An 18145-nucleotide genomic window follows, 5' to 3' on the forward strand; every position below is an offset into this window, starting at 1 on the left:
AGGCCGAGGAGATAAGGGGATGATGGCAAAATTAGATATTTTTACATCCAGGACCATTTTTACCAGCCTTCTATAAGTGAGATGGGTTGCCTCTGCCGCTCAGCCATTTCCTCCCCCTCCCTGCCCCTCCAGAGTCCACAGACAAGAAGTATTCACCTCCTCAGGCCTGGAGTAGAAGGGTGGGCGACCTCTGCTCTGTTCAGGGTGCTTGGTTACTAAGGAGACCTAAGATAGAAGTGGAATTCAGCTCCACTCCTGGCCTGGGGTGGGGGGCCCCTTCTCCAAACCCCACACGGGGGTCCCGCCCTAGTATTTGCGCCGTGAGCTGCAGTCACAGCCTCACAGGTACAGAGTTGGGGTCCTGACACAAGCCCCCCAGATTTTCCTCTCTGCCCCCTTGCCCACAATGGAACAACTGGCTTCAAGGTCTACCCAACGTGGCTTGGCAAAGCTCCTTGCCCGTACTAGCTTCCTTTTCTTTTATGTTTGGGGTGAGCTCTTGCTACTTCCAGCTACCCAACCGCCCCTGAAATTAGGGCTGAACTGAGAGCCTTCCCACCCAAACCCATCATTCCAAGGCATGGAGGTATCTTGCTGCCATTTCTGGGGAGGAGCAGCCCTCATTCATTCATTCAATCATATTTGATCTGATTATCTTGAATTATCCCAGCACTCAAGGTGCTCGGCACATAGTAAGTGCCTAGTAAATACCACTTATTATTATTATCATCATCACCATCATCATCAAGATCCCTTCGTGGTTAATTCTTCTAGACTGTGAGCCCGCTGTGGGGTAGGGACCATCTCTATATGTTGCCAACTTGTACTTCCCAAGCACTTAGTACTGTGCTCTGCACACAGTGAGCACTCAATAAATATGATTGAATGAATGAATTTATTGAACGCTTACTGTGTGCAGAGCACTGGACTAAGCGCTTATAATGATGGCATTTATTGAGCGCTTACTGTGTGCAGAGCACTGGAATAAGCGCTTATAATGATGGCATTTATTAAGTGCTTACTATGTGCAAAGCACTGTTCTAAGCGCCAGGGAGGTTACAAGGCGATCAGGTTGTCCCACAGGGGGCTCACAGTCTTCATCCCCATTTTACAGATGAGGGAACTGAAGCACAGAGAAGTGAAGTGACTTGCCCAGAGTCATACAACTAATTGGCGGAGCTGGGATTTGAACCCATGACCCCTGACCTCGTGGAGCAAAGCCAGGGTTGATCACCCCGACCCTATTCTCCCTGCCCACCCTCCATGTTTAAGTGATTTGTGGCATGCTATGAGGACCTTTCTAGGCAGTGGGAGCATCAGTTCAATAGCTCACCCCCTCTGGATAATAATAATAATAATAATAATAATAATGATGGCATTTATTAAGCGCTTACTATGTGCAAAGCACTGTTCTAAGCGCTGGGGAGGTTACAAGGTGATCAGGTTGTCACAGAGGTCTCACAGTCTTAATCCCCATTTTACAGATGAGGGAACTGAAGCCCAGAGAAGTGAAGTGACTTGCCCAAAGTCACACAGCTGACAATTGGCAGAGCTGGGATTCGAACCCACGACCTCTGACTCCAAAGCCCGGGCTTTTTCCACTGAGCCACGCTGCTTCTGTGGCTGATTTTCATCCCATTCTGCACCCTCCCACAGGCTACTTCCAGAGCAGATGACCCACCTAGTTTTGGCTCCGACGAAAACCCGTGTTCCTCATCTGTGTTATCATCAATCGTATTTATTGAGCGCTTACTGTGTGCAGAGCACTGTACTAAGCGCTTGGGGAGTACAAGTTGGCAACATATAGAGAGAGTCCCTACCCAATAGTGGGTGTTATCGGCCTCATACCTTTATGGCTGGACAAGATTTTCCTCAGGGACTGATTGTGTAATCCAAAGCTGAATGAATCGGGGGAAGGACGAAAGAATGGGCCTCATGTCGGGAGATAGGTTAAGGTTCAAGGTTAGGGGTCAGGACTGCTGGGTTTTATCAATCGATGGTATTTACCGAGCGCTTACTGTCTGCAGAGCACTGTACTCAGCCCTTGGGAGAGTACAACGCAACAGAGTTGGTAGACATTCCCTTCCCACAATGAACTCACAGTCCAGAGGGCCGGAATTCCTCTCCTGGACCGGGAGGACTTGCGTGGGTGATCTGACCTTCGTATCCATCCTTTGCAGGGGGAGATGGTAGATAACATAGAACTGAACATGATGCACACGGTGGATCATGTGGAAAAAGCCAAGGATGAGACAAAGAAAGCTCTAAAATACCAGAGCCAGGCCCGAAAGGTGAGTCCCCCAGCAACTTTCCGAGGGGTCGCCTGCTGCGCTCTTCCTCTCTTCTCTTCCTTCCCCCGTCTCTCCTGCTGCCGCCGCCTCACTCCTCCTCCGAAAGGGAGCCATGATAGACCGCATTGAGAACAACATGGACCAATCGGTGGGCTTTGTGGAGCGGGCCGTGGCTGACACCAAAAAGGCCGTGAAATACCAGAGTGAAGCCCGAAGGGTGAGACCCTCAGCCTTTGTTTAGCTGCGGCCCACCTTGCCCCCTCTCCCCACCTCCCCATCTCCATCCCATCCTCTCTCTCTGGTCAGCCCATGATCGCTCCTCTCATCCTCCCCGTGCTCTGCCCGACCTCTGTGGACCTTGTCTCACCCATCCGTACCTTTGTTTCCAATTTGGACTGGTTTAATTTGCCTGCGTTTGAGCGCCAAGTCCCAGTTTGGGAGATACCCCAAAGGATGATTCTTTGTTCCGCATTCTGGGAAGATATGGGTGTTCTTTTTTTTTTATTTTTATGGTATTTAAGTGCTTGCACTGGGACAGACACTGTACGAAGCACCGGGGTGGGTGCAAGTCAATCAGGTTAGACACCTGAGTCCTTGTCCCACATGGGGCAAACAGTCTTAATCCCCGTTTTGTGTACGAAAGAGCCGAGGCATAGAGAACTAAATTGACTTATTCGAGGTCCCACAGCAGACAAGTGGCAGAGCTGGGATTAGAACCCAGGTCATCCGATTTCCAAGCCCGTGCGCTTTCCACTAGGCTACCCTGCATCTCGTGCTAAGTGCTGGGGTAGATATACCATTATCCGATTGGTCTCAGACCGTCCCCCTGTGTATATCCCTGCCCTACCTCCTTCCCCTCCCCACAGCACCTGTATATATGTTTGTACAGATTTATTACCCTATTTTACTTGTACATATTTACTATTCTATTTTGTTAGTGATGTGCATCTAGCTTTCCTTCTATTTATTCTGACGACTCGACACCTGTCCACATGTTTTGTCGCCTGTCTCCCCCTTCTAGACTGTGAGCCCGTTGTTGGGTAGGGACCGTCTCTAGATGTTGCCAACTTGGACTTCCCAAGCGCTTAGTACAGTGTTCTGCACACAGTAAGCGCTCAATGAATCCGATTGAAGGAATGAATATTCCTGTTTCTCAGTCCTGCTTTCTTCGTTGGCCCACCATAAGCCCTTCCCCGTTGCATTGCCCAGGACATACCCCTTCCTTGCCCCTCCGTCCACTTTGTTCAGGAGGTTAAATCCTTTGGCGTGCTGCCCACTCGAATTCCTACTTCTTGGACTCTCTCTCTGGGCTTTTCTTTGGCTCCTGGCCTGCTTCTGGAGTGGTTTTCTTCAAGTCTGGGCACTTGTACGGGCGGAGATCGAGGCAGCTGTGAGTTGGCGCCACAACAAAGCTGCTATATTTTTTTTGGCGGGGGTTATTTAAGCGTTTACCGTGGGCCGGGCACTGTATTAAGTGCGGGGGTAATTTCAAGATAATCAGGTTGGACACAGTCCCTGTCCCATGTAGGGCTCACAGTCTTCATCCCTATTTTACAGATGAGGTAACTGAGGCACAGAGAAGTAGAGTGACTTGTCCAAGCTCTCTCCCTCCTCCCTGAGACCCTTTCCTTCTAGAAATTTGCAGTGGTCCTCTAGCAACTCCCGCTAGCAGATGGCGGAGTGTCAGTAATATCCATCAATCAATATCCATCAATCAGTGGTATTTATCATTTATTCATTCATTCACTCAATCGTATTTATTGAGCGCCTACTGTGTGCAGAGCACTGAACTAAGTGCTTGGGAGAGTGCAATACAACAGACTTGGTGAACATGCTCTTTGCCCGCAACAAGAATATAGTCTAATACGGAAAGAGCACGCGCTTGGGAGTCAGAGGTCATGGGTTCAAATCCCGGCTCTGCCACTTGTCAGGTGAGTGACTGTGGGCAAGTCACTTCACTTCTCTGGGCCTCAGTGACCTCATCTGGAAAATGAGGATTGAGACTGTGAGCCCCCCGTGGGACAACCTGCTTACCCTGTATCTCCCCCAGCACTTAGAACAGTGCCCGGCACATAGTAAGCGCTTAACAAATGCTGTAATTATTATTATTATTGTTACTTTGTTGCAGTGGATGAAAAAAGATTAGTGACTTTATGAATTCCCCTCTAACGTTTCTATTCTGTTCCTACACACAGACCTTTACTTCCAATGGAGATTAGTCTAAAAGGAAGCGGCAGATTAAGAAATACAAACCTCCCTTCATGACTATTATTAGGGGTGTGAAAAATGACCATGGTGGCAGCCCTCCTAGTAATAATGGTATTAAGCGCTTACTATGTGCAAAGCACTGTTCTAAGCGCTGGGGAGGTTACAAGGTGATGAGGTTGTCCCACGGGGGGGCTCCCAGTCTTCATCCCCATTTTACAGATGAGGGAAGTGAGGCCCAGAGAAGTGACTTGCCAAAAGTCACACAGCTGACCATTGGCAGAGCCGGGATTTGAACCCGTGACCCCTGACTCCAAAGCCCGGGCTGTTTCCACTGAGCCACGCTGCTTCTCTAGTAGGTGTTTGAGCAAGGAGGGTAGAGCAGAACAGGACCACTGTGACTTGGGGGGTGATCTAGCTCCTTATGTTGGTTGTTCATAATGATTTTTTTTTTTTTCATTTCTCTTATTCTCCCTCCAGAAAATGATAATTATCATTGTGGTAGTGGTTGTGGCACTGTGCCTTTTAGCTCTGATTATTGGACTTTCCGTTGGGCTCAAGTAAGAGCGGCCCAAAGAGGCTGCTGGCACTGAACTGTAAGTAGTGTTAAAGAATTCCCTGGGGCGGTTGATCCACCTCCTTGGGGACTGTCTGAGGAATGGGATTTTTCCGGCTTGGATGGAGGTGGAGGGATGAACCGTGTGCTGGTCTGGGAATGGTTGAGCCTCTTGGTGTCTTGTCGGGGCTGAGGACTGTCGTTACCGCGTACCACTAGACTGTAAGCTTGTTGTAGGCCGGGAACTTGTCTGTTCATTCATTCATTCATTCAGTCGTATTTATTCATCATCATCATCATCATCAATCGTATTTATTGAGCGCTTACTGTGTGCAGAGCACTGGACTAAGCTTTTGGGAAGTACAAGTTGGCAACAACTTGATTTTGTTGTCTGTTGATTTTGTTGTATTGTGCTCTCAGAAGCGTTTAGACCAGTGCTCTGCATATAATAATAATAATAATAATGGTGGCATTTGTTAAACACTTACTGTGTGCGAAGCACTGTCCTAAGCGCTGGGGGGATACAAGGTGATCTGGTTTGGCCACATGGGACTCACAGGCTTCACCCCCATTTTACAGATGAGGCTCAGAGAAGTTAGGTGAGTTGCCCAAGGTCGCACAGCAGACATGCGGCGGAGCCGGGATTCAAACCCGTGTCCTCTGACTCCCAAGCCCAGGCTCTTTCCACTGAGCCACGCTGCTTCTTGACCGAGCTCTTAAGGGGTGCAAGAGACTGACCTCCCTCGAGTCTCCCTGCACTTGCTGTGAACTCTGGATTTATATAATAAATATATTATTTGCATATAATAAATAATATACAATATTATTATACTTATATACTCATAATTATTATACTCTATTCATATAATGCTGGAGAAGCAGCGTGGCGTTGTGGCTAGAGCGTGGGCCTGGGAATCAAAAAGTCATGGGTTCGAATCCCAGCTCTGCCACTTGTCTGCTGTGCGATGTTGGGCAAGTCACTTTACTTCTCTGGGCCTCAGTTCCCTCATCTGTAAAATGGGGATTAAGACTGGGAGCCCCACTTGGGACGACCCGGTAACCTTGTACCTATCCCAGCGCTTAGAACAGTGCATGGCACAGAGTAAGCGCTTAACAAATACCATCATCATCATCATAATATAATAATAACTGTGGCATTTTGTAAGCGCTTACTATGTGCCAGGCACTGTACTAAACCCTGTGGTGGAGCCAAGCAAATCAGGTTGGACCCAGTGTCTGTCCCATGAGGGGCTCACAGTCTCAATCCCCATTTTACTGATGAGGTCACTGAGGCCCAGTGAATTGACTCGCCCAAGGTCCCACAGCAGACAATAATAATAATAATAATAATGGCATTTATTAAGTGCTTACTATGTGCAAAGCACTGTTCTAAGCGCTGGGGAGGCTACAGAGTGATCAGGTTGTCCCACGGAGGGCTCACAGTCAATCCCCATTTTACAGATGAGGAAACTGAGGCCCAGAGAAGTGAAGTGACTTGCCCAAAGTCACCCAGCTGACAATTGGCGGAGCCGGGATTTGAACCCATGACCACTGACTCCAAAGCCTGGGCTTTTACCACTGAGCCACGCTGCTTCTCTACGTGGTGGAGCTGGGATTAGAACCCACATCTAGGAGTCCTGAGGGCCGGGAGACTCTTAGAAACCCTGCGCCGTCTGGGTTTTCGAGTTTCTGTGGTTTGTCTGTGGTGTGAGGGGCTGACCAAGCGCTTAGTACAGTGCTGTGCACACAGGAAGCGCTCAATAAATACGATTGAATGAATGAATGGAGGAAGGAAGGACATTTTTGCTGGTCTTGGTGCGTTCCAGACTTTGTTTTTTCAACTCCTTCTTTTGAGGATGAGGATTGAGACTGCGAGCCCCACGTGGGACAACCTGCTTACCCTGTATCTCCCCCAGCGCTTAGAACAGTGCCTGGCACATAGTAAGCGCTTAACAAATGCCGTAGTAAACGGAGCCAGGACTTGGAGTTGGGGACTCAATCACTCAATCAAGCTACGACATTTATTGAGTGCTTACTATGTGCGGAGCACTGTACTAAGCACTTGGGAGAGTACAGTACCAAAAAAATTGTGGTATTTACGTGCTTACTGTGTGCTGCACTGTACTAAGTGCCTCTACTAAGCACTGTACTAAGTAGATACAAGGTAAATTGGGTTGTGCGCGGTCCCTGTCGCACTGTGAGCCCCATGTGGGACAGGGACTGTGTCTAACCTGGTTACCTTGTATCTAATCCGGTGCTTCCCAGACTTCCCAGACTGAGCCTCCTTTTCCCTCTCCTCCTCCCCATCCCCCCCGCCCTACGTCCTTCCGCTCCCCGCAGCACCTGTATATATGTTTGGACAGATTGATTACTCTATTTTACTTGTACAAATGTACTATTCTATTTATTTTAGAATTGTATATTATTACATTAAAATTAATAATTTTAAAATATTAAATAATTTTAAAATAATTTTAAAATAATTTTAAAATTAATAATTTTATATTATTTTATATTTAGAATTTATTTATTCTATTTATTTTATTTCTATTTATTTTATTTTATTTATCAGAATAAATAGAAATAAAGTTAGATGCACATCAACAAAATAATAATAATAATAATAAATGCCGTCATTATTATTATTATTATTATTTTGTTAATGATGTGCATCTAGCTTTATTTCTATTTATTCTGACGATGTGACACCTGTCCACGTGTTTTGTTGTCCGTCTCCCGCTTCTAGGCTGTGAGCCCACCGTTGGGTAGGGACCGTCTCTAGATGTTGCCAACTTGGACTTCCCAAGCGCTTAGTACAGTGCTCTGCATACAGTAAGCACTCAATAAATACTATTGATTGATTGATTGTTGGGTAGGGATCGTCTCTATATGTTGCTAACTTGTACTTCCCAAATGCTTAGTACAGTGCTCTGCACACAGTAAGCGCTCAATAAATACGATTGATTGATTGATTGTTGGGTAGGGATCGTCTCTATATGTTGCTAACTTGCACTTCCCAAATGCTTAGTACAGTGCTCTGCACACAGTAAGCGCTCAATAAATACGATTGATTGATTGATTGTTGGGTAGGGACCATCTCCATATGCTGCTAACTTGTACTTCCCAAGGGCTTAGTACAGTGCCCTGCACACAGTAAGCACTCAATAAATACGATTGAATGAATGCTTAGAACAGTGCTTGGCGCATAGCAAGTGCTTAAAAAATACGATGATCATTTATTATTGTTCAGGGGTAATTTTTGCTCGAACGTTTATTGTCTCCCTTTTCCCTTTTTTTCTTTCCCCAGACACTCCCGATCATTCCCTTCCGCCTCCTGAGTCTGTGGCAGAATCCTGTTGATCCCACTCGTGTCGCTCTGTGCACTGACCAACTTCTCCTCCTCCTCCTCCTCCTCCTCCTCCTCCTCTCCCGGATCTCAGTCCAACTCAGTCCACATCCAGGCTCGGATGCGGCTCTGAATGGCTTCTCTGAGCGGAAATGGGAAACCATTCATTCGCCTTTCTCCAGCCACCCCTGGATCTGATCTAGCAACACCCAAGAAGAGTCCAGTCCGCTCAGCTCGATTTCGAGGGTCACCGGGTTTGGAAAGTCCCCCACCAAAGAGCAGATTTTCGACCTGCCCCGATTTGTCCTCCCCTTAGCTCTTCCACCACGTCTCCTTGTGTGCGATTTTAGGTTCCCCGCTTCCTGTAGCTCTCCAGACCCTCCCAGGACGCTGCTTTCTACCTCACGGAGCCCTCTCCTCTCAGGAATTGTAATGTCTTGTTGGTGCGATCTCTTGGGAGATGTGAGGAGTGGACATTGCGAGAATCGGAATCACTCCTTGGAACGAAATTTGGGTGCTCCCGGGCCACGTGGAGACCCGAGGCGGGCCTGGAAATTTGTACGTGGGTGCTCTGGAAAGGCGGTTTGAGGCTCACTTCCAGGTTGGCTCTATCAGTCGTCTCCTTCCCCTCGGGAGGGCGAATCCGGATTGGATTTTTACTTCCGCAAATAACGCGTGTTTGGGTGGGCGCGCGTTTCCCGAAGCACTCCCGGGCCACGCGGAGACCAGAGGCGGGCCCGGAAATTTGTACGTGGGTGCTCTGGAAAGGTGGTTTGAGGCTCACTTCCAGGTTGGCTCTATCAGTCGTCTCCTTCCCCTCGGGAGGGCGAATCCGGATTGGATTTTTATTTCCGCAAATAACGTGTGTTTGGGTGGGCGCGCGTTTCCTTCCGTGTCCGTTTACTGAGGGAGGGTTGGTAGTTATTCGAGAGCTGCAGTGCAGTATGAGGCCCCACTCAAGGCACCTTAAGGAACCAGGACCAGGAGTTGGGGGCGGCTGGGGTTGGGGACCCGACCCCGGTTGCAGCAGACGGGATCAGGCCGGAGGTAGAGCTCCATTTCCTTTTTTTGGGATGAGGCACTCCTCTGGGATTTGGACACATTGGTGTCCTCGACGTTTTGATGGTGTACCCTCCAGAGCGAGGTTCTTGGAAATGACCGTGAGGCAGGAGGGAAGGAGGGAAATCCGCCGGAGAGCAGAGTGGCAGGAAAGTCGGCTTCTCGGGCTGAGCTAGAAAGGGGGTGATTCCGGATTACAAGTTTCCACGCAAGGGCTTGGAGATGGGGATCCCAGTTCCCTCCATCCTCCGGGGGTTTGCCCCCAATCTGTCCGGACCATCACAGATGGGAGACTGGAGGTGGGGTTTCAACAGGGAACGTCAAGTCCGACTGGCCCTACTGAACTTCTAGAGACCCTCCCCTGGTTGATGATGGTTTGTGTCTCCTTCCTCCACCTCCCTGAGGTGTGGTGAGCCACCCGTCGCTGTCGGCCTTAACTTCCGATCCCGGCTGCTTTTTGGGTGTGGAAAGCGGTCCGCCCCAGGCATCTCCCAGCGTAGAGATGGAACCGCGGGGGTTTTGAAGTCTCACGTTGGAAAGAAGGCCCTGGTAGAAGTGAGGGTGGGAAACCAACCCCAGTCATGTGTTCACCCCCACAAAATGAAGTGTTTTTGGTGCGTTTGTTTTTTTTTTTTAATGGCAAGTTGATTATTTTATTGTTAATTTAAAGAATAAATGAGTTTCTATTGATTGTGAGAACCTCCTCTTTCTCCCTGTCTTGGATCAGGTGGATGCTGTGTGGTACGACCTCTCTGAAGTTGGGGTGAAAAGGTTGTCCCACTGGTCTTGGGCTGACAAGGGTGGAGTGGGAGTGGAGATAGTTCTCCCCCGAGGCATTAGACCTTCTGGAAATGGGAGCCGGGATTCTCCCGTTCCGATCCCGGCTCTGCCCTCTGGCCCGCTGGAAGGCCTGGGGCAAGTCCTTGGATCTCACTGTGCCTCGCTTTTCTCATCTGTACAATGGGGATACGATACCTGCTGAGCTCAGTGTGGAACAAGGATTATGTTGACCTTGAATCTGTTCTGGTGCTTGACACATCTTAAGTGCTTAATAATAATAATAGTGTTTGTTGAGCATTTACTATGTATCAATCAATCAACCAATCATTTATTGAGCGCTTACTGTGTGCAGAGCACTGGACTAAGCGCTTGGGAAGTACAAGTTGGCAACATATAGAGACAATCCCTACCCAACAGTGGGCTCACAGTCTAAAAGACTGTTCTAAGAGCTGGGGTAGATACAAACTAATCAAGTAGGAAACAGTCCCTGTCCCACATGGGACTCACTGTCTTAATCCCCATTTTACAGATGAGGTAACTGAGGCACAGAGAAGTCAAGCGACTTGCCCAACGTCACATAGCAGACAAGTGGAAGGGCCCGCATTAGAACTGAGGTCCGTCTGATTCCCAAGCCAGTGCTCCATCCACTAGGCCATGAGACGGTGAGCCCGTTGTTGGGTAGGGACCGTCTCTATATTCATTCATTCAATCGTATTTATTGAGCGCTTACTGTGCGCCGAGCACTGTACTGAGCGCTTGGGAAGTACAAGTTGGCAACATATAGAGACGGTCCCTACCCAACAGTGGGCTCACAGTCTAGAAGACTCTATATGTTGCCGACTTGTACTTCCCAAGCGCTCAGTACGGTGCTCGGCCCACAGTAAGCGCTCAATAAATACAATTGAATGAATGAATTCCATCATCATTCCCCCAAGGATCCTGAGGCCTTGGGTTTGGTCCCAAGTCTCTGATGAGCAGCTGGTCAGACCTCTGGCGTAGATCCCTGAAATTTCCCAAGTATGGCGAGCGGGTACTGATTCCATGGGATCAGCTCTGCCACAAGTCAGGTTTCATCTGTGGCTCTGCATTGTGGCCCAGCCCGAAACCCTTCATCCCTTCATTCATTCATATTTATTGAGCGCTTACTGTGTGCAGAGCACTGTACTAAGCGCTTGGGAAGTACAAGTTGGCAACATATAGAGACGGTCCCTACCCAACAGCGGGCTCACAGTCTAGAAGTAGCTTCACACATGAAGCTCCTAAGCTTACCTGGCTTTTCAGCTAATTCCCAGATGTTGAAACTGAAATTGTCCTTGTTTTCTTGTTAGTGACCTGGAACCAAATGGAGCAAGCTTAAGGCAGCGGATCCTAGGGGAAAATGCTTGGGATTGGGAGCTGGTTCTAATCAATCAATCAATCAATCGTATTTATTGAGCGCTTACTGTGTGCAGAGCACTGTACTAAGCGCTTGGGAAGCACAAGTTGGCAACATATAGAGACAGTCCCAACCCAACAGTGGGCTCACAGTCTAATCCAACTCCGCCACTTGCCTGCTGTCCTTCCTTTTGTCCTCCGTAAAGCGAGGATAAAATCCCCACTCTCCCTACGCCCCTGGTGAAAGTCAGTCAGTTGCTTTTATTGAGCGCTTACTGTGTGCAGAGCACTGTTCTAAGCACTTGGGAGAGTACAGAACAACAGTGAACAGACACATTCCCTGCCCACAATGAGCTTACAGTCTAGAGGGGGAGACAGACATTAATATAAATAACAAAATTATAGACATATACGTAAGTGCTGTGGGGCTGGGAGGGGGAATGAATAAAGGGAGCAAGTCAGAGGGATGCAGAAGGGAGTGAGAAAAGGGGAAAAGAGGGCTTAAATAGGGAAGGCCTCCAGGAGGAGATGTGCCTTCAATAAGGCTTTGAAGGGGGGAGAGTTAATTGTCTACTTAATAACAATAATAATAGTAATGATGGTATTTGTTAAGCGCTTACTATGTGCCAAGCAATGTTCTAAGCGCTGGGGAGGTTACAAGGTGATCAGGTTGTCCCATGGGAGGGGGGGGCTCATAGTTTTAATCCCCATTTTACAGGTGAGGTAACTGAGCCCACTGTTGGGTAGGGACCGTCCCTATATGTTGCCAACTTGGACTTCCCAAGCGCTTAGTCCAGTGCTGTGCACACAGTAAGCGCTCAATAAATATGATTGAATGAATGAGGCCCAGAGAAGTTAAGTGACTTGCCCAAAGTCACACAGCTGACAGTTGGCAGAGGCGGGATTTGAACCCATGACCTCTGACTCCAAAGCCCGGGCTCTTTCCACTGAGCCACGCTGCTTCCCTCTCAGTTGTAACTAATTGAGAGGGACTATTTGATGTGATTGTCCTGCATCCCAGTGTTTAGCACCGTTGCCTGACCTGTTTGGATTCCCTCCATTGAACTCCCTCCCTCCATCCCGGCCCTGGGTTGTCCTCAGTCCTGAAGATTTGGCATAGGCCGGATTGATTTCCCGGGGGCTTGGTTCACTGTTCATTAGGAAGAGGGGTCTAACAGAGGCTAAGCCCCTTGCGATGATGCCCAGGACTGACCCCCTGATTCCTTAAGGGCCTGCAAGTTGGGGGAAGCCAGCCAGACTGGGATCATCATCATCATCAATCGTATTTATTGAGCGCTTACTATGTGCAGAGCACTGTACGAAGCGCTTGGGAAGTACAAATTGGCAACATATAGAGACAGTCCCTACCCAACAGTGGGCTCACAGTCTAAAAGGGGGAGACAGAGAACAAAACCAAACATACCAACAAAATAAAATAAATAGAATAGATATGTACAAGTCATCATCATCATCAATCGTATTTATTGAGCGCTTACTATGTGCAGAGCACTGTGCTAAGCGCTTGGGAAGTACAAATTGGCAACATATAGAGACGGTCCCTACCCAACAGTGGGCTCACAGTCTAAAAGGGGGAGACAGAGAACGAAACCAAACATACTAACAAAATAAAATAAATAGAATAGATATGGACGAGTAAAATAAGTAAATAAATAAATAAACAGAGTAATAAATATGGGATTGGGATTGCTCCAAAGCACGTTTAACAGGAGCCAGAATGACTGTGGGAACGTGGGAAGTTGGGATAGCTGTTTGATCCACAATGTTTTCCTTCTTTTAGTTTTTCTGGACCACACCCCACTAAAAACAAGGCCTCGTCTTCTGTTCATTCTTTGGTCCCCTCAGAGATCAAGGACGTGCCGTTTTGTCTTCTCATTTACTGTTGCTAAGCATCCAGTGTCCTAGACGTCGTCCACGGGACCGCCGGACCAACACACGCTGTTCCTTCCCTGCAGAAGTTTGTGTGCTAAACAAGGCTAGATCAGCGGGGCTCAGTGGAAAGAGCCCGGGCTTTGGAGTCAGAGGTCATGGGTTCAAATCCTGCCTCTGCCGCTTGTCAGCTGGGTGACTGGGCAAGTCGCTTCCCTGGGCCTCAGTGACCTCATCTGGAAAATGGGGATGAAGACCGTGAGCCCCCGTGGGACAACCTGATCACATTGTAATAATAATAATAATGATAGCATTTATAAAGCGCTTACTATGTGCAAAGCACTGTTCTAAGCGCTGGGGAGGTTACAAGATGATCAGGTTGTCCCACGGGGGGGCTCACAGTCTTAATCCCCATTTGACAGATGAGGGGACTGAGGCCCAGAGAAGTGAAGTGACTTGCCCAAAGTCACCCAGCTGACAAGTGGCGGAGCCGGAATTTGAACCCACGACCTCTGACTCCAAAGCCCGGGCTCTTTCCACTGGGCCACGCTGCTTCTCATTGTAACCTCCCCGGTGCTTAGAACCGTGCTTGGCACATAGTAAGCGCTTAATAAATGCCATTATTATTATCATTATTATCAAATAGGATGGGTAGCTCTGAGGCCCAGAGACTGGAATGGAAATTGCTTTTAATTTGGTCTCCGATCGCCACTGTAGCGTAATTTCTCTCCACTATGGATGGCCAGCGTCTGTAAGTTTCTTTTCTTCTTTAGGCTGGGGAAGCAGAGAACCCCGAGGGTCTAGGGGATTTTTCTAACGTGACATTAGGTTCACTTTGGTTTTTACAATTAGTTTTGGAGGCAGAGATCGTGTCTCTCTTTTTTTTGTGTGAGGTATTTGCTAAGCACTTACTGTGTGTCAAACACTGTTCTAAATGCTGGGGTAGATACAAGTAAATCAAGTTGGATACAGTCCCTGTCCCGCTCGGGGCTCGCAGTCTAAGGAGGAAGGAGAACAGGAGAACTGAGGCATGGAGAAGTTAAGTGACTTGCCCAAGGTCACACAGCAAGCAAATGACTGAGCTGGGATTAGAACCCAGCTCCTTTAACTCCCAGGTCTGTGTTCTTTCCACTAGGCCCGGTTTTTTTCTCTTAAATCTGTCGTACTCTCCCAAACAATCAATCAATTAATCAATCAATCATATTTATTGAGCCTTACTGTGTGCAGAGCACTGTACTAAGCGCTTGGGAAGTACAAGTTGGCAACATATAGAGACGGTCCCTACCCAACAGTGGGCTCACAGTCTAGAAGGGGGAGACAGAGAACAAAACCAAACATACTAACAAAATAAAATAAATAGAATAGTGTTCCGCACTCTGTTAATCCCCTTGAAAAGCAGCTTGGTTTAGTGGAAAGAGCCCGGGCTTGGGAGTCAGAGGTCATGGGTTCTAATCCCGGCGCTGCCACTTATCAGCTGTGTGACTTCGGGCAAGTCACTTAACTTCTCTGTGCCTCTGTTACCTCATCTGTAAAATTGGACTTTTTAGCGAGGGACAAACCGATGCCCTTGTACCTATCCCAGCGCTTGGCACATAGTAAGCGCTTACAGATACCATCGTTGTTATTATTATTTATTGATCGACTGCTTGGGCTGCTAATAACAATAGTAGTAGTAATACTAATTATGGTATTTGTGCTTTCTGTGTGCCAAGCATTGTACTAAGCAATGGGGTAGATACAAGATAATCAGGTCCCACATGGGGATCACAGTCTAAGTGGGAGGGAGAAGGGGTATTGAACAGGTATCGTAGAAGCAGCGTGGCTCAGTGGAACGAGCCCGGGCTTTGCAGTCAGAGGTCATGGGTTCAAATCCCGGCTCTGCCAATTGTCAGCTGGGTGACTTTGGGCAAGTCACTTCACTTCTCTGGGCCTCAGTTACCTCATCTGTAAAATGGGGATTAAGACTGTGAGCCCCCTGTGGGACAACCTGATTACCTTATAACCTCCCCAGCGCTTAGAACAGTGCTTTGCATATAGTAAGCGCTTAATAAATGCCATCATCATTATTATTATTAAGTAGCATGGCCTAGTGGAAAGAGCGTGAGTCTGGGAATCAGAGGACCTGGATTCTAATCCCAGCTCTGCCACGAGTCTGCCCTGTGACCTGGGGCAAGTCACTCAACTTCTCTGGGCCTCGGTTACCTCATCTGTAAAATGGGAGTTAAAGCTGGGAACCCCATGTGGGACACGGACTGTGTCCAACCTAATGTAGATACAGTGCCTGGGACATAGTACGTACTTAACAAATACCGTAAGCAAACAAACCAAAAAAAAATCCCCATTTTTCCGATGAGAGAACTGAAGCACAGAGAAGTTAAGTGACTTGCCCAAGGTCACATAAGCAGGCAAGGGACAGAGCCGGGATTGGGACATGGGTCTTCTGACTCCTCCTGCCCATGATCTTCTAGACTGTGAGCCCACTGTTGGGTAGGGACTGTCTCTATATGTTGCCAGCTTGTACTTGCCAAGCGCTTAGTACAGTTCTCTGCACACAGTAAGCGCTCAATAAATACAATTGATTGATTGATTGATTGATCTGTTTCGGGGGGAAGAGATAAGTCTCTGCTCCAAAGTCGAGGAGCTCTCCCCTTTCTGCCGACTATCCACTTGGCTACTTACCCCAGCCCCACAATACTTCTGTCACTCTTCTTACGCTGTACTAATTCCTCTACCCCTAATCAATCAATCAATCAATCAATCGTATTTATTGAGCTATTACTATGTGCAGAGCACTGTACTTAGCGCTTGGGAAGTACAAATTGGCAACATACAGAGACAGTCCCTACCCAACAGTGGGCTCACAGTCTAAAAGGGGGAGACAGAGAACAAAACCAAACATACTAACAAAATAAAATAAATAGAATAGATATGTACAAGTAAAATAAATAGAGTAATAAATATGTACAAATGTATATACATATATACAGGTGCTGTGGGGAAGGGAAGGAGGTAAGATGGGGGGGATGGAGAGGGGGACGAGGGGGAGAGGAAGGGAGAGAGAGGAATAATAATCTATTTTAATGTCTCTTCCCCCTTAAAGTGTAAGCTGCGTGGGGACAGGGATTGTTTCTACCAACTCTGTGGTATTTTCCCAAGAGTTTAGTACAGTGTAGTGCACGCAATAAGCACTCAATTCATTCAATCGTATTTATTGAGCGCTTATTGTATGCAGACCACTGTACTAAGTGCTTGGGAAGTACAAGTTGGCAACATATAGAGACGGTCCCTACCCAACAACGGGCTCACATTTATTGATTGAGAAATAAATTTCTCAATTTATTGATTGTGGAAAGAGCACAGGCCTATGAGTCAGAGATCTGAATCCCAGCCCTGCCCCAGGGCCTTAGTTTCCTCATCTGTAAAAGGGGAATTCGACACCTGTTATCCCTCCTACTTTGATTGTGAGCTCCGTGTGGGGCAGGGATGTGTCTGACCTGATTATCTTTCCTCTAGAGTGTAACTCCTTGTGGGCAGGGAACATATCTTCTAACTCTTGTTGTATTGTACTTTCCCAGGGAACATATCTTCCAACTCTTGTTGTATTGTACTCTCCCAAGTGCTTAGTACAGTGCTCAATAAGCGCTCAGTAAATATGATTGATTAGGCCAGCGTCTCTATAAATGTTCTCACTGTCTCGAAGAACCTGAATTCTTCCCCTCCAAATGGTCACACGATTAATGGTATTTATTGAGCACTTACTGGGTGCACAGCCCTGTCGCTTTAGATTCCAAAGGCTAGACAACCAAATGAAATGAAATCCCATCATTTCCCAAACTTGGTGTTCAATATGAGCCCAACCATGCTGCAGACTGGGAATTGATAGGATTGCCCCCAGCTGAGGAGTGGTCTGGTTAGTTGGGAAATTATGGAACAGCTCCAAATCTCGGAATGAGCCGTGCTTCAGAAGTTCTGGTTTTCCTCACTAAATCAATCAATCAATCGTATTTATTGAGCGCTTACTGTGTGCAGAGCACTGCACTAAGCGCTTGGGAAGTACAAGTTGGCAACATATAGAGACCTGACCACACTCCTTAGGAAAACAGACTGAGGTTTTGGGTGTGTGATCTGGGTTGCCTGTGTAAGATAACTTGGACAAAAGCTGGAATTCCTGTGTTTATCCCTAGAGAGGATTTAAAGGGAGTGAGCAGAGATCAAAGGTTCTGGATATGTTGCCCATTAAGATTAGGAATGGATGGAGCCTTTAGGAGGGAACTGGATCTTATAGATGAGACTCACGATATTGACAAGAGGGATTTTTCGGGTTAATTTGGGGAGAATGACTGGGGTTTACTGTGGGTAAAATCAGGTTTTTCAAAAATTACCCCCTTCTTTTAGCTTTTCTTATTCACAGGTAACAGCAGCTGCATGATAAATGTTTCTTCAGGAAATGACTCTCCTTTGTCATAAAGGAGACTGTGACTGTGAGCCCACTGTTGGGTAGGGACTGTCCCTATATGTTGCCAATTTGTACTTCCCAAGCGCTTAGTACAGTGCTCTGCACACAGCAAGCGCTCAATAAATACGATTGATGATGATGATAAAAAAATGCCACAAATGGTAAAAGAGACACTTCATATTACTCCAGTG

The 18145-nt window shown here is 47.5% G+C and overlaps 1 protein-coding gene across 9 annotated transcripts in view; it reads left to right on the plus strand.

Moving 5' to 3' along the window:
• Nucleotides 1-18145, plus strand: part of STX3 (syntaxin 3) — a 75382-nt gene that overhangs the window by 49799 nt on the left and 7438 nt on the right. For 3 of the 9 annotated variants that reach the window (XM_038764206.1, XM_038764207.1, XM_038764208.1), the window contains 2 exons: nucleotides 2398-2508; nucleotides 8360-10153. In XM_038764206.1, the coding sequence (XP_038620134.1) occupies nucleotides 2398-2508; nucleotides 8360-8596 (348 nt within the window). In that variant the 3' untranslated portion in view covers nucleotides 8597-10153. Of the gene's footprint in view, nucleotides 1-2180; nucleotides 2292-2397; nucleotides 2509-4976; nucleotides 5093-8359; nucleotides 10154-18145 lie in introns of those variants that run through there. The other 6 variants (XM_038764209.1, XM_038764212.1, XM_038764210.1 and 3 more) reach the window with 5 other exon arrangements.

Source organism: Tachyglossus aculeatus, chromosome 22 (genome assembly GCF_015852505.1).
Source record: "Tachyglossus aculeatus isolate mTacAcu1 chromosome 22, mTacAcu1.pri, whole genome shotgun sequence".
Classification (NCBI taxonomy): domain Eukaryota; kingdom Metazoa; phylum Chordata; class Mammalia; order Monotremata; family Tachyglossidae; genus Tachyglossus; species Tachyglossus aculeatus.